Genomic DNA, 26415 nt, shown 5'->3' on the forward strand with positions numbered 1-26415 from the left:
AGAAGTGTCCCTCCTCTCCACAAAAAGGACTCAGTTTTCTTCAATACCCTGGTGAGGAAGACAACTCTGCCCCCTTTACACAGTTGTAGCAGATCAAGTTCTTTGAGGGGCTGAATCAAAGCCAGTAACAGACGCAAAGCTTTCCTCAAATTGGCAATACATTTTTGCAGATAAGAGTGTACAAAATAGGGTGGTGACCAAGTAATTAAGGTTCTTTAAAACTAAAACTGAAAGACCTCAGGACAACTGAGAGTTGTACCTCAATTATAATTTTTTGGTTTTGCCTAAGTAGTAGCAAAGAAACAATTATTCCTGACACTTGTTAAAGATGGTAACACAGACTTATTCAAAGAGGGGGGTGATGGCAATAGATATATAGGGACTACTGCATGGGGGTCTTGGGCTCCAGCTCTGACAAGGAAAATTGGGATTTACAACCAAGGAGGGCGGGGGTATGGGTCAGTGGATGAAGATTACTAAGAAGCAACATCAGTGATAATGGGTTTCTGGCTAAATTGACTTGATGGGGTTATTGCTGAAGGCAGCCAGGTGCATCTAATATCAAGGTCAGGTGCCAAGGGTGGGGGATCTTCCCTAACTTGACGTAGCAGGATTCTTGCTCAAACCGGAGTCTTCAAGGCTCGACAGGGAAACCGAAGGGTGGGTCCTCTACTAGTCAAGTAGAGGACTCAGAAGAGCCTGACTAATGGTCAAAGAAGAGTTTTTGTCAGTAGTTATCTAAAACAGAGAATGTGAAAACTGGAAGTAGTCTCAGATCTTTTAGTTTAGTCATTTTACAGAAGAAGAAACTGAGGTTTAGAGATGTGAAGTGACTTGCTCAAGGTCTTAATGGCTGAAGTTGGCATCTGACTATTTCGGGGTCTCTGTCTCTGGCCTCTGTGGTCTAAGTCTCCGCTACCACTGGCGGGCCTGCTCCGAGGGCTCCAGCACGGGTGCTCCAGGAGGAACCATGTGTGATTATTACAGGAAAGTGGTGCTAAGTCTTTTACGGAAGGGTAAATGCAGGAGGGTGGTTTGCTGCTGAGGACTTGGGTTTAGATTCACACACATGCTCTGCATACAAAAGGATTGAGAAATTGGGAGGACTCGCAGGGCAGGGTGGGAAAAGAGGGAGGAGCACCTGGTATGTATGGGGCAGAGGCTGGGTGAAGGGAGGCAGAAGATAGAGAAGGCCGGGTGGCAGCTCTTCCTGCCAGCCTTGGGGGAAGAGCTTGCTAATAGGGAACTCTCTGAAAGTGAAACAGTCTACAGTGTGCCCAGCATTTATACCTCACCCGATAAAGCTTCATAAAATGACAAAGTTCACAATAGGTCAGGGTCATTGGTTTTCTTTGGAAGCCAGCAGTGGAGCTGAGTACTGTTAAGATTGGCATAGGTCGGAAACGTAGTGTGGTCCAGGCCCAACAGATGCACAGGTTACATGGCTGTGAGATGACGTTGTACGGGGGCCTGGGATGGATGCCACACTGTGGGTGCAGTGGCACAGCTGGGCTTTGAAAGTAGAGCCCGTGCTCGTGAACACCGCCAGCCCCCAGGACACAGCGGGAAAGCAAGGCCAGTCTGTTAAACAGATCATCTGAAACAACACAGGACAAAAATGTGTAAAATGACATATTAAAGGCTAAGGCCACCCAGCAGGTCTCTGGTGGGCTCTTGCCCAGAACCCAGCCCCAAGGTATTAGGACTTGGCTTCACTTTTGTTTGCATTTAGGGAATCTGGCTTTCCTGAAGGGCAAGGCCACTCGTGGTGCTGTTACCGAGGGAGGAGGCACTTCTGTGGGCCAGACTCGGCCTCTTTCACCACGGTGGTGCCAGGCTGCCTTCACAGCCAGGCTCTGGTGGGGTGGGGTGGGGTGGGGGGATCCCAGAGACCTCCACAGGAAGGCCAGTTCACGCCAAGTTGTGCCAGGCTTGTGTTACAAGGGTGTGTAGCTCCTCGGGACTCTTGTTTGTTTTTCTTTTTTCCTCCTGTAATTCCTGAGGTCTTCTGTGACCATTCCAATCTGTTCTAGTTAAGCCCAGGGGAACCAAGGCAAGTCTTCAGTCTACTTAGGCCAGAGTATTAAGGTGGAAACAGCGCCCCCTGGTGTGCAGCTACACGGACGGCCTCAGAGAAGAACGAAGCTCAGAGCCTGCTTCATGCTCTGCGGCCTCCGTGTGAAAACAGACCCAGCCCAGGGTAGCGATTAAAGCGTGTGAAGTCAGAGTGCCTGGGTTTTATCTTGGCCTGGCCACGCACAAGCTGTGTGACCTCGAGCAGGGCGCATCACCCTTAGCTGTGCAAAGGGGATTGATAGCACCTACTGCACAGGGTGTTGAGATTCACTGATTAAATAGAGAGAAAGCACCTCGAATAGCCTGTTATTCTCTTACTGTAAAACTTAGGGCTTCCAGATTCAGTTGTCACATGAAGGAAGTTTCGCTTACAAAAACTTAAGAGGCAGTAGTGTACAAGAAGGAAAGAGAAGGTGAGAGAAGTCAGACTCCGGATTGTATACCTCCTGTGTCTTTCTGTTACTCTCTTCCCTCCCAGCTCTGTCCTTCATCTCTGCTTTCCTGCCCTGTCCACTTGTTCAACCCTGTTAGTCACTATAAATGACTCCATTAGGAACAGGTTGTCCCAAAACTTAGCAGCTTAAAACAACAATAAGAATTTATTTTCTCACACAGTTCTTGTGGGTCAAGAATTCAGGAGCTTATTTAACAGGGTGGTTCTGGCTCCAGATCTCTCCTGAGGTCGCAGTCCGGGTGTACACCAGGGTTGACTGGGAATGGAGGAGCCACCTCTAAGGTGACTCATTTGCGTCCAGGCTGTTGGCAGGAGGCCTCAGTTACCCGCCGTGTGGACCCCTCCCTGAGTTGGCCTGAGTCTCCTCAGAACAGCTGGCTTTCCCCAGAAGCAAGTGATGAGAAAGAGAGTGTCATACACAAGTTCCCCTTTCTGTGACCTAGCCTTGGGAGCCAGACCCCATCATTTCCATATCTGAGCAGTCACACATGTCAGCCCAGTTCAGTGTGGGAAGAGACTTCACAAGGGCATGAAAATGAGATGAGGCTCCTGGGAGCCATTTTGGAGTCTGGCAACCACACCAGCCTTCTCTCCATTTTCATCTCTTTATCAGCCACCCCAGACTCCTGCCTGGCGCTGTCCCTCCTCCCTCATCTGTCCTTCCAAGCTTCCGGACATCCTCCTTCCTGAGGGCCACCAGTCTCTCCCCATCAATTTTATTGCTTTGTTCTCCTTCCAGTCCTTTTGTTCTCCGGACCAATCATTCCCTGCTCATTCTTTTTTCTCCTCGTCAAATCCAGAGTCCCACTACCGCCGACATGTTTTCTTCCGTTAATCCCCGTCTTTCTGATTTTCCATTTTCTCCTTGACCTCAGCCTATGATCTTCTGTTTCCTCTGCGTCCTTCGATCTAGCTGATAACTTTCCCGGCAGGAATATTTGCTATGCTTAAATCACAGCATTTTCTTTGGGACAGATAGGCAATAAAGAGTAGTAAATGTGTCATCAGCTGCCAGATAGATGAGGAAAGCATTTCCCTGAACTTTAATTCATCATCCATGTCCCAGTTGAAGACTTTTAAAGCAGTAGTAACTTAAGGCCTCAGAGTCACGAGCACATCTGTGGACACGGAGGGATAGAATGTCTCGTGTTTTGATGCTGAAGCGTGTGCCTGGAGGCTGTCTGCTGTGAGCGTTCTTGTCAGTTGAAAGAAGGAAGAAAAAAGTACATGTGGAACATTATCCAACATCTTGAGATTATAAACTGTCTGATGTGCTGATATTTTATCTGATGATGTCTCCTGGGTTTTCTGGTGGTGAAAGACTTTCCAGATTTGTGAAGTGCGATGAAAGGGCTGGTAGTATCTCATCCTGATTGGCAGAGCTAAAATGTAACTCTTTGACCTTCTGAACTTGAACACTTCTTTTCAAAGCTGTGAAATGTAAATCCACGGTAGCTGCTGACCTTAGACATTTTTGCTTTTCTCTGGAGCTTTGGCTTTTCTTTTGTAATTAAAACTGTTTAATAATCTTCCATACCAAGAGACCAACCACTTTTCATTACCCCAGAAACATTGGGTGGTGACTACTTCATCTTTGAACGTATTAATAATTGATTTTATTGGAGAGAAACAAAAACAAAAGGGAGGATTAAGCAGTTCTGAAGACTTCAGTGCCCTAACAAAATAAATACAATAATGCATCTCAGCCTCTGATTTGCACGTTGTAGTTGCTGAGTAAATTTAGTGCATTTGGGGAATAAATGGTTCATCTGGGTGGAAGCCCATCTTTGTGGGGATGGAGGGATGGGTTTGCCAAACAAATGAGTGTATGAATAGGATCAATTTTAAGAACTTCATTTGAATATAAGCCACACATGTGTTACTCTTAAATGGCCCTTATTCATGAAAAGTGGGTCATTAGGAATTCTTTCCAGAGGTAATCGGATGGAGTGAAGACTTGTAGTTCGTTGCAGTGGCCAACTGCGGTGGCCTCCACAGTTTTAACTGATGAAGCAGGGACGTGTCCCACCACCCTGGCATCCTAAAATCAATATAACCTCACCGTGAACGCATGCAGGCATTCTTAGCAAGTAGGCATGGTCAGACCACCTGTCTGTTGTTCCAAATCCAATAAGCCAACGCTTTGCTTGAAAGGCTCACTCGGGGAGATGTGATGAGGTTCTGTGCTGGTCTTGGCAGGCCGTGTAGTCGACTGAGGTGGTGACTGTACTCAGAAGAACAGAAAGGCACAAGTCAGCAGGTTTCACATAGCCCCTTTGATAGACTGTCAAGCTGGCTGCTCTGTTAAACTTCATGCATGTGTAGGCAATCAGTTCTGTTTATCTCTGTTAATCATCCTTAAGTCTCAAGTGCCACTAATTTTGCAAAATGAAACCAAGTCTGAAGTATGGCTACAGGTAAGAATACTTCGTACGTTACCACCCCAAAGTGCTGATTTACATTAATTGTTTTGTTTTGTTTTTTGGAGACAGGGTCTGACTTTGTTGCCCAGGCCAGTCTTGAACCTCTGGGCTCAAGCGTTCCCCCTACCTCAGCCTCCCGAGTACCTGGGACTCCAGGTGTGAGCCCCCAGCCCAGCTTCAGATTATTTTCATATCTCCTTACTCAAACTGAAATATTTCAAATTATAACAAATTCAATATAAAAGTACTGAAGCTTTCTGTTCTTAGATGCATTCCTAATTCAGTATTTGTAGTAATTTACACTGGCTTTCCTTCTAGTTAATGAAAATGTTTCTAATGTTTAAAAAACCTACCAAAATGACAATGAAGCAAATCTGTTTACAAGTACTATTTAGGATACTGGTTTTTAGAAAATTTGCAGTATGCTTCAGAAGTCATCTTTTTAAAGAACAAATTTTTCTTAAACTCTGTGAGGAAAAGCTGTGAATTTATCAATGTGTATATCATGTGAATAAATTACAGGAGTGTTACTATAGTTATATGTCTGCAAACATGTTCTAAACACACCACAATGTGTATCTTCATCAGTGAGTCTGGAATTGGGTGACACCCTTTAATAGCCCTGCAGGAATTCTCTCACAGTCTTAGAGGATAGGACAGTGTGGGAACAGCTGGAAAACTCTTGGGCTCTGAAGTCAGACCTGGGTTAAGATTCTGATTCCACATTTACTTGGTGATTGGCACATTACGTAGCCTCTGTAAGCTTTAGTTTCTTCACACGTCAATGGAGATAATATCTAATTCATTCAGTGTAAAGTACTCACATCAGGACTTGGCACAAAGTAGGATACAATAAAACCTATGGGTGTCTTTTTTCCTTTTCTTACGGAGATGGTTGTTCTTTGGCTATAGATGATTTCGATAACAGATTCCTGCATAGATGTTCTCAACCTTGATGCACACTGAATCATGTGTGAAGCTTTAAAAAATGCTGATACCTGGGCTCTACCCCCAGGGATCCTTAATGAATTTTGAGTGCAGCCTGGCAATAGAATTTTTCAAATCTTCCTAGGTGATTCTAATATGCAGGAAAAGAAAACTGCTTTGTAGCAATAGCCATACCTTGAAGGTGATTCTGTTCTAGAGTTTAAAAGTGTAAGAATTATGTTGGAGGAAAAGGTTTCCTAAGAACATTCTTGCAGACTGGGAGTTTGCCTGCTGGCCAAATTTAGCCCATCACTTGTTTTTGTTTTTGTTTGTTTTGGAGACAGGGTCTCCCTCTGTTGCCGGGGTTAGAGTGCAGTGGTGTCATCATAGCTCTCTGTAACCCCAAACTCGTAGGCTCAAGCCCATCACCTGTTTTTCTAAATAAAATTTTATTGGAATATGCCTGTGCTCATTTGTTCACATATGCCCTATGACTGCTGTCCTGCTGCAGCAGCAGAGTTGAATAGTTGGAGCGACCAATAAAGTGACCCATAAAGCCTAGCGTTACTTTCTGGACCTTCTGACCCTTGCCGTAGTAGACCACTTACCACTTGAATTATGATGCCATTTTCTAAAATGCGTTCAAGAAAGTTGACTCACTACACACAAATATCTCCTAGATTCAGTTCAAGTTGTTCTTCCTGTTTTAAAAAAATGAAATGGTGTCCAGCATTAAACTCAAAAGTCAGTAATATGCCATGATGCAGTGAATAACCATTCTTGATACTTTTGACACTTGCCTATTTTGGAACAAAACTTCACATTTTTAGTGTAGTACTTAACATCTCTCTTTAAATTGTAAGTTTGTAGAAATTGTAATAATTTGCTATCAAAGAGATTTAATGTGGGACACTGACATAACTTCCCGGCTAAAAACGCGGAAGGCTGGAGTGTTGCTCATCATTAGATGTACTGTCAGCCATGAGTGCCTTTTTAGATGGTGCTAGCGGTTGAGAGCACTGTATGGCTTTTTCTACTCTGTTTTCAAATCTTTTTTTAAAAAGTTCTTAGCAGGGGAGGATTCTTTTGCGTTTCCCCTCCTTGCTTACCCATAAAAAATGGTGCTACTGCTGCCAGAAAAGTAGGTGGGTGTTGCAGCAACCTCAGCTCAGAGAATACTCTCGGTAATACCTTCGGGTCTTCTCTGTTACCTTCCCTCTCAACCAGTCAGGACTTCATCAAGAAATAGATGCCCCCTTCTTCCATCCCCCCAATGTAATCCCATCTTTCTGAACCAATTGGTAATTATGGACGGTATCTTGAAAGAGCCCAGATGCTGCAACCCATTATGCTTTATCGAGGAGGACCTCACTAACATCCAGCATCCAGGCACTTGTCTTGGTGCTGTCTCAGCATCATAGTTGCTGATGGAAGCATGAACACTCATTAGCATTTTAAGAGATTTTAATATAAATTGTTAGTTTGACAGTAGAAACGGGGCAGGTCTAATCACGAATGCCATATTTGATCTCTCTGGTACTAATTCGTTCCTTCAGTAAAAGTAAATTCTCTCATCAAGGGACAGGGAAATACAAAAATTTTGCAAAGGAAACAGAATTTTGTGAAGTCACAGCTTTATCCTCTTGCATTGTAGCTGCTCTTTGTCTGCATGTGTCTCAGGGCACTGGAACTGCTTTCCCTTGTATTTAACAATGGACGCTTCACATTTTTCCGGTGCTCTGTCCAGAAATCTTGGTGAATACCAAGCTTTTCTTGTCCTTCAGGAAAGCCAGGCTTCATTACTGGGAAGTCAGATGAACTTAATCTGTCGCTGGGTGATTCCGGCACACAAGTGCAGGTCCGTGCTGTGGCAAAATGGCTCCCTCTCACGGCTCTTTGGAGTCATCCATAACCATCAGCACCTGTCCTGGGCTGGAGGGGTTTCACTGACGCCCTTTATGTTTAAGTGCACATATGACTCATCGTAAGGTTGTGAACTTCTGGGCAGTAATAACTGTGTGTCTTCATCTTTGTGTCCTTCAGAACAGCCCGGATTGTTGCTGTAGATGTTACTAAAGAGTGAGGAGAAAGGAAGATTGTCCAATCATGTCTCTGTTCAGCTGCACTACAATAAAATTTTTAAAAATTTTTTCATGCTGTTTATTTTAATGAAAGCTTTATTTTCAAATAAAGGAATGTATTTGGATACATAATTGGAGAAGTTACTCTTGTGAATGCTATAAAGTGCTTGTTTTTTAATGTTTGAGGCTTAACACTTTTAAAAACATCAATTTGAAAGTTTTGAAAAATGTTCTTGCCATTATTATTTGCCAGGAAAGCTGCATTTCCTGGTGATTTGGCGAAGCCTTTGTCTAGGTAGCCTTTCACTTGGCCCAGGGCTTCCTCCTCCTCCAGGCTTCGCCCCGTTGCTGCTGCTCTCTCAGCCACTGGAGGAGCAGCTTCCTCCCTATCCTGTTTCCTGGTCTCTTTCCCTGCTCCTTGTCACCCTCGATCCCAACACAAACCAGGTTTGTAGTTGCTGGGCTATACAGGGGATCAGGATAGGATGGGAGTGGGGGTTTCATCAAAATAAACTTTGGGAAAGTTACAATGGTTCACAGGAACTCAACTAATAAACACGCCGAGAAGTTACCCGGCCGTGGGGTAAAAATGCCTGTGTTCCAGCCCCTCCTCAGACTTCCTTCCTAGAGAGTCCTTGAGTTGGACAGGACACAGCAGCTTGCAGTAAACCAGATCTTACTCAGATTAGCTCAAGACAGGGATGTGTTAGAAGCATGCCACCTGCTTCCAGGACAGCTGAGCAAGTAGGGCTCAGGGAGAGGACGGGCAAAGATGGGCCTTAAGGCCTCAGCAGGGGGTGTGGGACCTGCAGGCTGCTCGGAGTCCTGCAGCTTTGAGTGTTGGGACAGGAGATGGTTCCTGCCCAGTGTCCACGCCTGAGCCCGCTGGCGGCGGCCCACGCATGTGGGGCTGCCTTGCTCTGGGCTGTGAGGTTTAGACGTTCAGGTAAACTGGCCACTCGCCACTGTCATTCAATGCATTGGCAGTCCACCTCCCCATCACTTTATTCTTGGGGCAAGTGGTGATCCACAGGGATCTCGCTGTTTATCTTTTGAGATATAACTTTCCAGAAGAATTATATTCTTCTTATCTTTATTCCATTAGGAATTTGGCTGATCGTAACCTTAATTTGAATTTCTTATTTCCTTGACTGAGAAGAAAGGGAATGCTTCCTCTATTCTGCATCTTTACATTTTTACATCCAATTAGCATTTTCTATTACCTAAGGGTTAGCTAGCTAAAGATCTGTACATTTATCCTGACAAATAATGGTCACTCTCCTTCTTCAACAGATTTCTGCTCACGGCAGATCTTCTTCCAATGTAAACGGTGGACCTGAACTGGATCGTTGCATGAGTCCTGAAGGTATTTCTCAGTCTGATCATTACTTTTGCAGAGGAAATCATCCATGTGAAGTTGGTAGCCACCCAGAATCCACTTGTGATAAATTACAATCTTCCTAAACAGGACTGTGGTCATAGCTCCTGTGAGCCCGTTTAGCCTTGGTGGGAGTTAGGGGTGGGGTGCTTGTCAAGGTACATAAAATCTCATTGTCGTTAATTAGGCTATTGCAGCTTTGAATTTTAGGCTTCGGCTTCTTTTATTTTTCCTTAGCAGTGATCTGCTCACAACTCCTAAATGTATTTCTTTTTGCCCAATTAGATAACAGAAATGTGTGTGTTGGATGTCTGCTATGTTCTGAGCAATAGGACACATAGTGGAAGTGGGCCAATCTTAACTCTCCCTTTTCGGCAAGGTTTTGAGCCAGGAATTAGTCTTAACAATACATTTTATCTAGGTAGAATTGTCTTTACTGGGAAATCTTGAGAACATTGCAAAGATTAAATTCCCACCACCATCCCATTCCCACCCCTTCTCCTCCTTCTCCTCCTTTTTTTTTTTTTTTTTTTAAAGAGACTCAGGGGTCTTGCTATATTGCCCAGGCTGGGCTTGGGCTCAAGAGATTGTGCCACCTCAGCCTCCTGAGTAGCTGGGACTATAGGCACGAGCCACTTGGCTATTCCCCTTTCTTGGGCATTGACAAAAAGAGTTTGGGAAAGTTTAAGTTAGACATCCTTTTTACCTAAGACTTAACCATTTGTTTCAGCTGATATTTCAGAGATTCGTTAGGTTTGTTGATTATGGTTTCTGATTCCAACCAACAAGGTCAAAAGAAAATTGGTGATTCAGGTGTTCTATTCAGAAAATATGCTCAGAGATATCTTTTTAGTTTCACCATAGATTTAAAAATAAATGCATTGCAATTTATTGTTTTATAAGCACATAGGAATCAATATAAAATGCTGATGTTTTCTTTAGAATCTGCATTTATCCTTTTTGCAGGTGTGAATGGAAACAGGTGCTCTGAATCAGCTCTTCTTGAGAAGTACAAAATTGGGAAGGTCATTGGTGATGGCAATTTTGCAGTAGTCAAAGAGTGTATGGACAGGTGAGTAGATAGTGAGCATAGTTATTTGTTCACCTACATTTTTTTCATTGGAGTTTACTCTGAATGAACAAAAGGCCTGTCTGGGAAGTCTTTTTCCGCCCCCCCTTCCTGGAAGGGTCTGCCCTTGAGAGCAGCCATTTTACATGCCTGTAAGCAATTTTACAAGAAAAAAAAAATATGTATACATGTAGAGTATAAAACTGTTTTGTATGCATTTTCACTGAGAAACATATCAGGTCTCAACCATGAGCCAGAGAGGAATAGGAAAGATTTTTTTTTAAAGAAAAATCTCCTATAACATTTACCTGTGGCAGGCATTATTCTCAGTCTGTACTAGTATTAAGTCATTTAATTCCCACAATAACCCTCCCTCTCAGTTATAGCTTAATTGATTATAGCAAGCAGTTCAGGGTATATGAGCTCTGATTATTGATCTTCAAGAATCAGCCTATTTTGCCTATTCTAAGCCTTTTGTAAACAAGAAAAGACTCAGAGTACAGTCATGTTTATGGGCCACTATCCTACCTGTTCTAAGTGATAATTTTCATTGTTTTGGGGGAATTTTCCAGAAAGTTCTGATAACTACAATAGGCTTTAGTGCTCATTTAATGGTACACAAGATAACTCCCTGTTCTCTAAGCCTTTTAACTTAGCTCTGGTACACAGATTGCCATCTAAGTAACACAGTAAGCATCCAAAATATAACTTCTAAAGACGCGTTAGGAATCCAAGGCAGGGTTGAGTTTGTCATGTGGGGGAGCGGGGAGAACAATTTATTTATTTATTTATTTATTTTTTATTTTTGAGACAGAGTCTCACTCTGTTGCCTGTGCTAGAGTGCAGTGGCATCAACCTAGCTCACAGCAACCTCAAACTCCTGGGCTCAAGTGATCCTCCTGCCTCAGCCTCCCGAGTAGCTGGGACTACAGGCATGCGCCACCATGCCCCGCTCATTTTTTCTATATATTTTTAGTTGTCCAGCTAATTTCCATCTATTTTTAGTAGAGACGGGGGTCTTGCTCTTGCTCAGGCTGGTCTCGAACTCCTGAGCTCAAACGATCCACCTGCCCCGGCCTCCTAGAGTGCTAGGATTACAGGCATGAGCCACCGCGCCCATGGGGGGGGGGGAGGGGGAGAGCAATTTAAATAAAAGTTATTGTCCCAAGCTGGGCCTCATCAGCATGTACTATGACCACCTGGCAAAACAGCTGCTCTTAAAGAGAAGTGATGTAGTCTAAGAACACTGTAGTGTTGTTTATTGAGCTGTCTTCCTATACTAATAGATATTTTTGGCATGTTCAAATTAAGTTATGTTAAAGGTGATTGAAAAATTAAATAATAACACCAAGATTCTATGTCCAAGTAAAAGTGCCAGGGGATTTGAAAGTGCGAACAACATGGCACCAGATCATAGCTGAAGTATTGTCTGAGGATAAAGTAATGAAAGTCTGGTTACTTTTCAATGTTGAATTATGGGCTAATGTAACTAATATATTAATGTAAAGATACCTTGATAATAAATTTTCAGTAAATTTGGTATATTTTTTTCTTAATTTTATCCCGTCTCCTAAGATAACTGTTTTGAGATTTTAAGTATGGAAAAAATTTTTTGTCTATCGCTGATACAACAGAATTTAAATACTTTAAATATCAGTTACTTAATATTATAATTAATAGTATTTGTAAAAGGATATTTAACATACAGCATGGCTTTGTTTTTTGGTTTTGTTGTTTTTCTTCTCTGGGTACCTTTCTCCCTTGATTCCACTAGCATTGTCTTTGATGCACAGAGGAAGAAGCCAAGTTTTTTTCTGTGCGTCTGTGCTGTAGAAAAGTAGGAATGATAGTATCTTTCACGCATGTCTTTAAATGGTCTTCCTCTGCTTATTCCCTAGGTCCACTGGAAAGGAGTTTGCCCTAAAGATTATAGACAAAGCCAAATGTTGTGGAAAGGTACAGTGCACATAACTGCTTTGTAAAAGAAACTGAAATAACTCGGTGAGATGTTTAGTGTTATGGAGGAACTTAAATGGGGACTTGAGAAGATAATCACAGCAGGAATAGACCACACACAATAGTGGGGGAAACAGTCAAGATGTTTTTCCCTGCTATTTCTCAGAAACTTTAATCCTAAAACAGTAAATTGATTTGATTTTGGTCCTAACTAAAAAGTGTAAGTTCATTTCTCTGAGTGAGAGATGCTTGTTTCAAAACCCAGCAACACTCAAAAGTTATGTTAAGAACCGTGAGGGTGCTCAGACTTTACTTTCAAGCTAACAAGCTAGCTTTCCAGCTTCATAGAGGCTGGCAGAAGACACAAGATTCCTGGGTCAGAGACAAAAGACTGCATGACTCATGGCATAGCAGGTAACGTGAACTCCATGGTTATGTTGGTTTCCCTTAACTCCCAAGTGCTGTTGAAAGGATGCAATGGGTCCAGTTGGATGATGTATACTCAAAAGGTTTGTGTCACAGCTAAGGAACCCCAACCTTAGGAAACCCCAGTCTTATGAGGGGGCTGCTAGCAAACCTGCTGAACCTTTGCCCCAGAGGAGAACATTATTTTCGTTATTCTAGTCAGGAAATGTATCTTCCCTTTGCCCCTGTCTCTGTGGTTTAAGGGTGTTGGCTGTGTAGTTTGGAACAAAAGCTGATGCAAAATGAGCAGAAACACTGTGAAGAATTGTCTCCCCGGTAAGAAGAACTTGTTTCTTCTGTCCCACTCTCAAACTGAGGCTGGAAAAGATCCACTGATAAAATGCTGCTAGAGCTACTGATACTTTAACTAGATTTGAAAAAAAAAAATTCTATAAAAATGATGATAAAGACCTTTTTAGATTCCTTTCTGGTAGCATGTCAGTTAAGAGAGCAGCCCTGGAACTACATTGTCCAACACTGAAGCTACCTGTCACGTACTGCTACAAAGCACGTAAAATGTGGCTAGTCCGAACTGAACTATGCTATAAGTGTAAAATACACACCAGATTTTGAAGACTTAGTCCTAAAAAAAGAATGTATTTGATTATATGGATTTTTTAAAATTTTTTTTTTTTTTTTTTTTTTTTTTTTTTTTTTTTTTTTTTTTTTTTTTTTTTTTTTTGAGACAGAGTCTCACTCTGTTGCCCAGGCTAGAGTGAGTGCCGTGGCGTCAGCCCAGCTCACAGCAACCTCAAACTCCTGGGCTCAAGGGATCCTACTGCCTCAGCCTCCCGAGTAGCTGGGACTACAGGCATGTGCCACCATGCCCGGCTAATTTTTTCTATATATATTTTTAGCTGTCCATATAATTTCTTTCTATTTTTAGTAGAGATGGGGTCTCGCTCTTGCTCAGGCTGGTCTCGAACTCCTGAGCTCAAACGATCCGCCCACCTCGGCCTCCCAGAGTGCTAGGATTACAGGCATGAGCCACCACACCCGGCCGATTTTTTAAAATTTATTTAAAAATATTTTTTATTCTTTTTAAACTCAGGTAAAGATTGTTAAATGATTATATGTTGAAATGAAAATATTTTGAATATATTGGGTTAAGGAAGTTATATTTTTAAAATTAATTTTACCTGCTTTTTACATTTTTAATGTGCTAGACAATTCAGAATTACATATATGAATCACATTATGTTTCTGTTGGACATTGCTGCTCTAGAGCCAGATTATAAAAAGTTTAATCCTGGCTCTGCCTCTTCTTGCTGTGTGAGCTTGGAAAAATTATTCAATCCCCCTGTGCCTCTTGTTTTTCCTCTAAAATGTGGTTATTAATAATAGCTAACACATAAAGTTATTAAGATTTATTGAATTAAGGCAGGGAAAACATAGAAACGTGCCAGTATATACTAAGAATTTAACACGCTATTAACATTATTAGCATGTCAGAGGAATTGAAAATTTATAATTAGCAGAATTTGATGTGATGGTAGATTTTATAGGTATGGAACTCCTTAACTAGTCTTCATTGGACTTCTACAAAATTGTATATTTTTAATAGAAAACTTAAAATATTATGGTAAAATTTTAGGAAAATCTTCTTAGAACCCCAGAATGGAAAATGCCGGAGGCAAATTTGTCATTTACTTTTTTCTTTAAATACTTTAATATGCTTTTATTCTTCTAATAACATTACTAACTTTTTTCAACTGTGGTAGTCTTTTCACCATATATAAATAAGTGTTGCTCTTTCCTTCTGGTATTGTGTGATTTAAGCAGAAAGTGTCATAATTTGGGGTACCTGGTTGTATACATATTAAAATATTTTTCAAAACAGTAAAAAAATTGATACGGATATTATTTACCTGATTAAAATGTAAGCAGCTGTTTCCATAGTATATAAAAAAAGATCTTTATATGCAAAAAAATTTAGTCTGTCACACTAAGTGCTCAGGCAGATGGATAGGTCACTTCAAACATTTGTATCTTATTTTTCTTGTTATTGAATGTCATTCTATTTTTATAATCCATAATCATGTTTTTTTCCATCCTTACATTTTGCTTACTTGAACAACTATTTTCACATTAAAATTATATAAAGGTATAATTTTAAAACTTGATTTATTATAAACAAGTTGATTTTTTCCCCGTTAAATTTGATTTTTAGAAAAAATGGTATTGAGAATTTTTTTAAAAAGAAATTTAAGGGGAGTGGTACTCAGCCTCTTTTCTGGGGTATTGTTGGTCACCTTTGTTGTATACAGAAAATTAATAATACTGAAAATATCTGTCATTTGTTAAAATGTATTATTTATCCAGTCTTGGATATATAGGAACTTTGCAAATTACCTTTAATGACTTGCAAAACTGATGTACCAGTTTTACAGATAAGGAAACAGAGACTCAAATAGCTCCCAAAAAGTCACACAGAGGTAGAGCAAAGTGTTTGTTTCTAGTTTTGGCCAGTCTACCATGATTCCTCTGTAAGTTCAATTTATTAATTTCTTCATTGTAATAAGAACCTGGAAAAAGTTCTTTCTCTCTCTCTCTCTCTCTCTCTCTCTCTTTTTTTTTTTTGTTTTTGAGACAGAGTCTCAACTCTGTTGCCTGGGCTAGAGTGCCGTGGTGTCAGCCTAGCTCACCGCAACCTCAAACTCCTGGGCTCAAGCAATCCTCCTGCCTAAGCCACCCAAGTAGCTGGTACTACAGGCACACACCACCACATTTGGCTAATTATTTCTGTTTTTAGTAGAGACGGAGTCTTGCTCTTACTCAGGCTGTTCTTAAACTCCTGACCTCAAGCGATCCTCTGGCCTCAGCCTCCCAGAATGCTAGGATTTATAGGCTTGAGCCACCGCGACTGGCCGAAAAATTCTTTCTCTTGCCTTCTGTTTGCTCATCTGTAATGTACGTGAACATTATTACATTAATCATTCACCTAAAATTTGGTGAGTGTATTCTGTGTACAAGATACTGTGCTAGGAATAGGATGATTTGACAAATAAATTAATACCAGTTCTGCAAATAGTGTTATGGGAGATCAGAGGAAGCACATGGGAGGGAAGTAGGTGACCAGTGAAGATGCCAGAGAGCAAGAAGTATTTGAGCTGGAGCAGGAACGGGGGTAGGATTTCAATAGGCAGCAGTGCAAGAACAGCCTACCAGGTGGCCAGAACAGCTGAAACAAAGGCCCAGAGGACGGAAAACGCGTTGGGTCCTTCTAAGTACAAGATTATCGCAAGGGCTGCCTTGGGGCCTGATTTATGGAGGCTATTTATTAAGAAGGCTATGGTATTTGTAAGTTTAAGAATTCTTCCAGCTCTAATATTCTCTTTCATTCTAAATAAATATTTATTGAATTCCCACAGTGTATGAAGCCCTGAGCTTTCTGTTATGGTACTTAGAAGTGGTCCCTCTTTCTCTTCCCACCTTACATAGTTTTGCATTCATCATCTACATGGGCCCAGGCAGGACATAAATCCAAAAGTATATTGTATTAGTTTCCTGAGGCTGTTGGAATAAATTACCACAAACTTGGTGGCTTAAAACAACAGAAAATTATTTTCTCACAGTTCTGGAGGCTAGAAGTCAGAAATCCATGCTTCCTCTGGGGCTTTTGGGGAGAATCTGTTCTTTGCCTGTAAGCAGCGTCTGGTGACTGACGGTCTTCTTGGGCTGTGGCCGTGTCACTGCAGTCTCTTCCTCCATCCCCGCATCGCCCTCTCTTCTGTGTTTCTCTCTCCTCTGCTGTCTGTGAAATCTCCCTCTGCCTCTTTCTTATAGGAACACTTGTGCCGGCATTTAACACCCGCTTCCCCACATAATCCAGGGTTATTTCTTCACTGCAGAATCCTAATCACCTCTGCAAAAAGCCCCTTTTTCCAAGTAAGCTCATATTTACAAATTATAGGGATTAGGGCTTGATATCTTTGGGTGGCCATTATTCAATCTACTATATATTATAACATATGGAAATGTGAACATTTTTTTCTCTTACTGTGTTCACCGGTATTCACTAAGCAACATCAGTGCCAGCTGTAAAGCCACTGTTGGGAAGAGCAATACATGGCTGTGATTATTCATTCGCACAAGCACTTTGGTACCTACTGTGATTTAGTAACTAACTATGCCAGTTGCTAGAGAGTGATGTAAATGGAAACCTCCACAAGCCCTCAGTTACAGAGCGTTACAGACCAGCTCATGAGCAATTAAAAGACGGACGGAGCTATGATTGGAGGAAGCACAGGCAGCGATGAGAGCACGTGACAAGGGTACCTGACCCAGCATCCTTGAGTGAACAGGGGAGATTTCTTAGTGATCTAATCTGGTCTTGAGGAGTAATTAGGAGTTCACTAAGAAGTGGGTAAATTAAGTTCCAGATAAAGAAAACCACTGTGCAAAGACCCAGAAGTCTAGGTGAGAGATTGGCAAGAGGGCTAGAGATGGATTCAGAGGTGCCCCGAGAAGATAGATGGCCAGGGATCGTGGATGTATTAGAGCTGCCATCCCCAGCCCTGGCCCTCAGACGGGTACTGGTCCATGGCCTGTTAGGAACCAGGCCACACAGCAGGAGGTGAGTGAAGCCTTATGTGTATTTACAGCCGCTCCCCATTGCTTGCATCACCGCCTGAGCTCTGCCTCCTGTCCAGTCAGTGGCGGCATTGGATTCTGCATTGTGTTGAGTTGTATAGTTGTTTCATTCTATATTACAATGCAATAATAATAGCATTAAAGTGAACCATAAGTGTAATGTACTTGAATCATCCTGAAACCATCCCTCTCCCGCTGGCCTCTGTCCATGGTAAATTGTCCTCCGTGAAACCGGTCCCTGGTGCCAAAAAGGTTGGGGACTTGCTGTATTAGAGGATGAAGGAAGGGGGAGGGATCAGGGTAAAATTCCCATTCTGCTTGGGGCAGCCAGGTTCCTTCAATGAGACAGAACACAAGAGGAAAGGACTGTTTTGTGGGGCTGGGATGGGTTGAGACAGTATGATTAGCCTAGATTGGGAGAGTTTATTCTCCTAATATCTCCCCCCAGTCCCTTGTCTCTCTTTGTACATTAAAAATCACCATGGCCAAAGATAAGGCAGTATCCTTTGCCAAGTTAGCAGTTTTCTTTGTCATTTACTCTCACACAGAACCGTGGAACACTGCCATGAAATGATTCATATGTAAATTATTTGCAGTTAAAATCGTGAATCACTTAACATAACTAATGGTAGATGATTGAATAATGTAAGTTCAAGACAAAAGTGATATTCATATTAGAAATATTCTCTTGGAAAATTTAACCTAGAGAGTATTTTTACACAAACAGAGTACATATGGGTTGCATAAGAAATAGGAATATGACATTTTGTAAGGATTTTTATGTAATACTTTTGTTTTTGATGATGATTAGTTTAAAAAGCAGATTTTTCCTTCACAGACAATTTTACAAGCATACAAAGAGTCTGAGAAACAAAGGCTAACATCTCCCACGTTCCAGCGAAAGCATTCACTCTGCTTAGAATACTGGCCGTTGTCAAGTAGGGTACAGTACGCTAAGATAATAAATAATGCTGGGGAAAATGTTGCTGTGATACTCCTTCAGTATTTGAAATGTAACACTGCCAGTGGCCCTTAGCAGAAGTTTTACAGTATATCTCAGAAGACTTTCCATTGTGCCTTTTACTTTAAGAAGATAATAACTTTTGGGAGTTGTAGTCTCCTTACGTGGTAGACATCTCATTTTAAGTCCAGTTTGAGAGCTTCTTGGGGTACTGATGAGGGGGTTATTTTACATATATCACTTTAAATTAGCATCGCAAACGGAGCCATAAAGAGGCAAATTTATAGACTCTACCAACTTTGGAGAAAATGAGCAGCAAGGAGGAGAATTGAAGTGACAGATCCATTTAGCTTTAAAATAAAAAGCGTTTTACTACAATGGTAGTAACTTCTGTTGTCTTTGCTTCACAGAGGGTGAAATAAATTAATTTGCTTGCTTTTACGTGTTCACGAAAGTATATCTAACCCTGCTTTTTAGTGTGATTAAGGACATGCTTGGCACAGACGATCTGGAAGCTTTAAAACATGTGAATCAATGCTTCGAGGGTTTGCCAAGTCTTTTCTTTGTCTCTGTGACCACAAGAGGTTGGCTGTACAGCTGCTTCCCTGGGGCGGGACCAGGGTGCTCTCTGCTGCTGTAACTTAGACAGATGGGCCTTGGAAACAGGTAGGAGACCCTATGTTTGGCTCCCCAGCTGTGGTTTGTTGGGGTGTCTAAGAACCGCCATTATTTCAGGAGCTTTGGAAGCATTTATTCAGTCGTAAGCCAGTCAAAGACATCCCAGCCCTGTTCATGAAAAGGAGCATAGATTCTCCTCCTTGCACAAAGCCTGGTGTGGTTCTTAACCCCCAACTCAGTGTGATACGCTTGTTCTTATCTTTTCAAAAGATTAGATATTTTCAGCTTTCTAGCTATCGTCTTCATTTTGAAAAAATTCCAAAGTTGACATTTACTGAAGAAGTCCTCTTTGGAAAGTGATTATGTATAGTACAGGAAATGTGGGCCTGGATGTCAGAATCATAGTTTTATGCTCAATCTCCAAGGACTGTTCTGAGGATAAAGTGTTAAAATATCACAGAAATACCTTGCCCAGCCACTGACGAATAGTGACTAGATTCCTATTACTAGTCCTATAGTGACTGGTAAATGCTGGTTCCTTTCTTTCCCCTACTTCTGGTTAGCGTTTGCACTGTCATTTGCCAACATTTATTTAGTGACTACTTGGACAAGCACGGTGCATTCACTGCTCAACCAGGCACGTGCTGGAGCTTGCAACAGATTTTCTCTGCATGTTGCCTATTCATTTGTTACAATTTATACCTCTAGCTATGATCAAAAAGAATTTGAGGTGGCTTAGAGTGAAAAGGCATGTACATGTGGATGCACAAAGATAAGCAGGGAACCTTAACTATTATCCTAAACTAGGGATAAGATAAATTATTGCATTGGAACACTAAATAAAGCCCCTAAATACATTACAGCAAAGGCAAAAAGGGCAATATGAGCAACACATATCTACATGGATATATATATATATATATATGTAAGTGTAGTTAGCAGATGACATCTCTTATAAGGTGGATTTTATATAAAAACTATATTTGAATACTAGAATGTATAAGAGGGCAATTAGCAAATTTTACAGCATATCCTCTAAATTCAAGAGAATTCATTATTAAAGTTAATAAGGACCAATGAATATGGCAATATGGCATTATTGAGAGGTTTTTTTATGTCTCATTTAAAATGGAGCAGTCGTTCATGATTCATGGGTTGAAGTATTGAGATAATTCCTAATTCTGTAAGTAAACATTTTGCTATAGTGCTGATCCCAACCGCATTACTCACTGGGAGTGATTATCAGGTGGTGGTTTCAGAGGAGAAGTGATTAGAGTTAAAATGGGAATAGTAGTCCCCATGGTACTGTATGTTTCCAGATTTCTGAAATATAAGATGATAAGGAAGATCCATCTGGTGAATGAATGATTTCACAGTCACAGAGGAAGAAAGTTTCTTTTTCATGAATTTCAGCATGAAATTCAAGTTCATATTGGTAATGATTTAAAAACTAGAAATGTTTAATGCCAGAAGTTATCTGCCATAAGTATGCCAGGTTTTCTGATATGCCTAGTCTTTATTTCTGAGCGTGTACCGAAATTAAGAAAAAGTGGTTTGGCTGAATTGCAAAGCACAGTGCTATGTGCCCAAGTGCTTTCATAGCTTCACTGCCTCTTAAGGAGTCGGAAATATTGAAGAAATAGAAGCCAATATGGCAGAGCAACATCACTAAGCCCTTTTGGGGGATGTTTAGAAACCTTTTCTTTTTGGTAATGACAGTAAGATGTCCACACTGACCTGTCCTGTCCCTATGGGAACCAGCTAGGCCAGGGTTTGGTTGTCTCTGTGCCGACAGAGATGCTTCTGTTGGCCTCAGATCCACAGACTGTGTTTGTCTTGTCCTCCAGGCCAGAGGGAGAGAGCAGAGGGCTCTGTGATTTCTGATCCCCCTCTCTGCACCCTTCGTTTGGCAGGAACACCTGATTGAGAATGAAGTGTCAATACTGCGCCGAGTGAAACATCCCAATATCATCATGCTGGTCGAGGAGATGGAGACAGCAACGGAGCTCTTCTTGGTGATGGAATTGGTCAAAGTAAGAGGATGGAGAGGTTTCCTTGGTGCCCAATCCCCAGACTTACAGTATTCTTGAAGAACCTAATTAGAAAAATGTTTTGCTGCCTTGTAACTTTCATTATTTATAATCATCTATTTTAGTGGTACTTGTATCATTTTCTCCATCTACTCCAGACCGATGAACGAACCATCTTTCCTACCTTCATAGGATTGCATGGTTGATGTTTTGATATGTTCTTTTGTGTGTCCTTTAGGGTGGAGACCTCTTTGATGCAATTACTTCTTCCACCAAGTACACTGAGAGAGACGGCAGCGCCATGGTCTACAACCTCGCCAACGCCCTCAGGTATCTCCACGGCCTCAGCATTGTGCACAGAGACATCAAGCCAGAGAATCTCTTGGTATGTCAACTCTGCTTTTTCTGTTCCAACTGCTGCCTCTCTTCTTTTAAAACGATCACAATTATATGCAAACCTATAGTCATTTTAGAGTCTATACCAATCCTGCAGAGACTTTTAAATTTAGAAAATCAGCAAGACTCTTGTCAATGACCATAAAATACTAATGGATTTCTTGAATTGATCTACATTTACTTTTTACCAGACATTAGAAGATACATTTTTATTTATGTTTTGACTGATGGTACTGAGTAAAGAAAGATGAGCAGGAAAATCACTTTATGGGGCAAAAAATTCTGAAGAATAAGTTGGAGACAGAATTAGAGGCTCCTAGGAGGCGGAAGTAGAACATGGGGGTTTATTTATGTGCAGGACAGAATTTTGGAAGTAGTGCATTCATCTCAGCTTTACAGGTATTATGTTCTCTGTAAACACGGAGGACCCGGGTTCTTGGGGAGACACCGGTTACTCTGGAGCCAGCCTGGGTCCTACTAAGGCCCAGCGGAGAAGGTAGCCGAGGCATTAGTGAACTTCCCTGTAAACCAAGGCGTGTCCGTTTCCCAGCTCACGGATCCCACTCTCACCTCCCATTTCTTCTCTTTTCCACGCACAGTTCTTAGCATATGTAAGTCTCCTTGGAATCTGACTCTGCTCCTTTTCTCTCATCATGCATCAAGAGTCGATAATGTGAGAGGGATCGATGTCTCCAATGTCGTGTGTCTCAGAACGTAGCCAGGAAATCAGAAGCACTTTCCTTGTCTAGTCTAACCTGCCCTGGGAGCATTCACCTCTTCTCCGAAACCTGCACCAACCCCCGGTGCTACCCAAAAGGGAGAAGAGGGAAGAAGATGATAAAACTGAAGTCTGGATGAGGCTAACGTGCTAATGCAGAAAGGCATGTGGTCAGGCCTCAGAAACAACCCCAGCCGTACATATCTAAGTAAAATATGTGTTTGTCGTTGAAGCTAGATCACTGGGCAATGTCTAGATTCAGTCAGCGGATGGGCATTGGCCTAGGAGGAGCAACTACCATAGAGGCACTAAAGTAAACACGCAGAGTGACTGTCAGCCTCTTTCTGCTCTGAGAACTGATGCAGTTTTTAAACACCAGAGCGTTCAGACATCTGATTTGCATCCCTTTCTCTGGTAGCAGTGTCGTAATTTAAAACCCTGCCAGTGGAGATGTATGGGTCGCAGTGTCAGGGAGCACGGGGGGCGGCTGTTAATGCTGTGAGTTACAGCCCAGTGGTGCCCTGTCAGAGGTAACTATGAGAGACCAGTGATAAATTCAGGTTTTCCAGGAGTTCTGGGGACAGGGGAGAGAAGAGGGTTGGTTTCTCATATCTGAAGTCCTTCTAAATCATTATGTTGACATTTTATTTGGAGAACGTGCAGCGTTCACTTGTGGGATCTGCATTCCTCACATTTTTTATTTCTGCGTACTGATAGCAACTTTTGACAGAAACATCTCTCAGCTTGTGGCGGGGCGTCCGAACGCTGCAGGGCTGCAGTCCTTGCCATTGTGATTGTCTAAGCTCATTCAAAACCTTCACGGAGGTGCAGGCTGTAGTCGGGGTTCTGTCAGGTTTACCCAGTTATTTTTCAGACACAGAATCTACTGCAGAATGGTGTGGTGGAACGCATAATGGTTCTGGCTGGAATCCCTGCTTGGCTACTTACCAGTAACCTCAGTTTCCTCATTTGTAAAATAAGGATAACAGTTCTTTTCCTAGTTGCCCAGTGGAGTGACTACAGAAGTCTAGTGTATCGTTTGGGGAGAATATTGAAATCTTTTAAGTTTTTGAGCACGTCAGTTACTGGGGAGAACTGAACTCTGCCAGAAAGGCTTTGGAGTCCCTGTTCATCTATTCTCCCCTTTATTAAAATAAGTTTCTTTTTTTTTTTTTTCTTAATTTGAGATGGGGGTCTCACTCTGTTGCCCAGGCTGGTCTTGATCTCCTGGCCTCAAGGAATCCTCTCACTCCAGCCTCCCAAAGTTCTGGGATAACAGGCATGAGCCAGCGTCTGGCTAACGTTAGTTTCTCAAAGCAATGCCGTGTATGTCTCCCTATCTGTACCTATCTGTCTCTCTCTATATATAATTTTTTTTCCTGCTTTGAAGAGAATCTCCAGCTAAGATTTGAAATGTATTCATATTATCTTTTACATATTTGCTAGCACTGGGGAGAGATGAATCAGATAAAATATTATTATTTCAGGCTTGTCTGCCCTTCCTTTTTGATGTTTAGCCAAGGAGTATTACTGTCCCAGACATAATTCAGCGATTATAGACTGTTCAGTCCCTTTCTATTTATGCTCCTGCATCTGACTCTGAATTCTTTATAGGGGATGTGAAAAATGGCACTTCTGGGACTTCTGAGTATCTGACAACAACCCCTACCCTACCCCTAGGCATCTCTAAATTGAGTGTTTAAAATAAACACTATTTTTCAAAAATTGTACCTAATGAGAGTATTTTTAAGTAGTAGGAGCAAAATAACAATGACATTAAGAAAACTTTTTTTTTTTTTTTTACTCTCATGATACAGACATTTAGGAAATTGTGCTTATAATATTCTTATCGCTGCAATTACTTTCGGAATTTCTTTCTAAAGTCTGGGTTTCGGTAAATGCATCATAAATTCTAACTGTAATCATATCAGATTGTTCTTGTTAATGTTTACATTAAACATAATGGATGGAAAGTTGTCCTAAGACCGTGGCATGACTCAAGATCTGGATTCTGTTACTTCAGGGTAGATCATTAATAGCTTTGACTGTGTTTTAGCCGAATGTGGGCTGACTCAGTTATAAATATCTGCGAGGGACTCAAACTTCATCATTACTCCTGTGAAACTTGAAAGTCATAGAGATGTGTGCTGGGGATGTGTATATTGCATAGGAGTGGAAGAATTTATTAAAATACTAGGGTGAAAAATGTTCTTATACATCACAGGTACAGTCCCGTAAAGCTTGGAATCATTGGCATGGGGGGGTCCCCTGGGGTTCTTGATGCTTTTTATTGATAGCAATTTCAATCACTCCCCATCATTAAGTGCTAAACTAGTAGAGGATGTTGTTAATATGTTTATCTTGAAAAAAAAAAAAAAGAAACATCATTTTGTAAATTTTTCTTCTCCTTTAGTTAGCAGTGCAACCAGATGAAAATCTGATTCAGTTCATAGTAAAGTAGGAAGAAAAGCAAACTAAGTACATTTAAAATATAAAAATAGAAAAAGACATTACATGAGTATAGAGTAGGTTGCTGCAGTTGTTATTCTTTGAAATTTAGTGTTTTCAAAATGGACACCCAAGAGGCAAATAGACCATACAAGCAAGGGAAGGATTACACGGTCAAATCTGAATTACACTATCATATACACTTGTCTGCTTCCAAAACTTTCCATTTAGAATGTAACTTTCAGACTTTTATCCTATAAAGGAAGTTTGCTTATACATAAAATCAATTTTTCGCAATTATGGAACCAGTACATGTTCACTGTAACATTTTGAAAACTACTGAAAATTAAAGTAATCCTTTGTTTTTTATTTTTAATAACTTTGGTACCAATAAAGTCATTCTTAATGCTACTGCCTAGAGATAAACTTGTTAACATTTTGGAATATTACATTTTATATATAACTGTGAATCTTTTTTACTCCATGTAATGTGACTATTCCCCATATGATTAATATTATTTGAGAAGTGCTTATTAGTGACTGCATAATATTTTATTATAGGGATATACCATAGTTTACTAAGTCATTGCCCTATTAGCCATTTATGTTGCTTCTAGTTTTTTTTTGTTTGTTTTTGTTGAAGAGACAGGGTCTCACTCTGTTGCCCAGGCTGGAGTGCAGTGGTGTGATCTTAGCTAACTATAGCCTTGAAACTCCTGAGCTCAAGCGTTTCTCCAACCTCAGCCTCCTGAGTAGCTAGGACTACAGGTGGTGCCACCACACCCAGCAAATTTTTTTATTTTTATTTTTTGTAGAGAAGGAATCTGGTTATGTTGCCAAGGCTGATCTCGAACTCCTGTTCTCAAGTGATCCTCCTGCCTCAGCCTCCCAAAGTGCTGGGATTACAGGCATGAGCCACCATACCTGTCCTGCTTCTAGTTTTTAAAAGTTACAGATAGACTCTCAGATTGCCAGCCTTGTATATAACCTTTGGGTACATCTCTATTCCCTTAGAATAGGTTTTTAGAAATAGATTTGCTGGGTCAAAGATTATAAATGATCTTGAGAAATTTTATATTTGTTGCTGAAATGTTTTCTAGAAAGGTTCTTTAAATTTAAGCATAAACATTTACATCTTCATCAGAATTTTTAAACCTTTTCCAATATGATAAGTATCTAATCTAATCAGCCAGTCCTTCCAGGAAATGGGAGGAACATTTTTTTGATGCTTGTTCTGAGCTTTGTTTCATTTTATCTTCACCTCCACTTCATGAGGGAGGGTGCTGGTGTTATCCCACTTCACAAACAAACGTGCTCAGAGAGGTTACGTGACTTTCAAAGATCACACGACCAGGAGATGAGTGAAGTTGTTAGCCAGGTACAGGTTGTCTGATCCCAAATGTCATTTTCTTTCTAAACTTCCAAGGTTTTCCACTACATAATATTTATATTTCCCCTCATTGACTATGCAGAAAACAAGGCCCCTATTCCTGCTGCTGATTTTATTTTCTCTTTCAACTAAACATGGAAGTCTTTTGGAGAACACCTAGCGCTTTGGTGGATATTTTGATAAACATTTCTTGGACTTGCAAGTACCTCACACAGTAAACACTATATAAACGAAGGACAGGCCAGTTTTCTACCTCCACATTTACATGCCTCTCTCAAGCCCATCAAGTAAACAGCCGTCTGCATGCTAATGACTATGTAAGCACGTGTGTTCATTATGCTCTTCGGTAAGGAACTTTCTACAAAGGTGCAAAATGCTGTCTTTTCTAAATTTCACACAGTTGTGCAAAATCTCTGAAGAGAAAAATTAGCA

The 26415-nt window shown here is 41.1% G+C and overlaps 1 protein-coding gene across 5 annotated transcripts in view; it reads left to right on the forward strand.

Annotated features, from left to right (window-relative positions):
• DCLK2 (doublecortin like kinase 2) overlaps positions 1-26415 on the forward strand; it is a 148863-nt gene that overhangs the window by 107909 nt on the left and 14539 nt on the right. For 3 of the 5 annotated variants that reach the window (XM_069492927.1, XM_069492929.1, XM_069492926.1), the window contains 5 exons: positions 9255-9327; positions 10306-10411; positions 12307-12364; positions 20915-21034; positions 21270-21416. In XM_069492927.1, coding sequence (XP_069349028.1) covers positions 9255-9327; positions 10306-10411; positions 12307-12364; positions 20915-21034; positions 21270-21416 — 504 coding nt within the window. Of the gene's footprint in view, positions 1-1656; positions 1660-9254; positions 9328-10305; positions 10412-12306; positions 12365-20914; positions 21035-21269; positions 21417-26415 lie in introns of all 5 variants that reach the window. The other 2 variants (XM_069492930.1, XM_069492928.1) reach the window with 1 other exon arrangement.

This window comes from Eulemur rufifrons, chromosome 18 (genome assembly GCF_041146395.1).
Source record: "Eulemur rufifrons isolate Redbay chromosome 18, OSU_ERuf_1, whole genome shotgun sequence".
In the NCBI taxonomy this organism is placed as follows: Eukaryota; Metazoa; Chordata; class Mammalia; order Primates; family Lemuridae; genus Eulemur; species Eulemur rufifrons.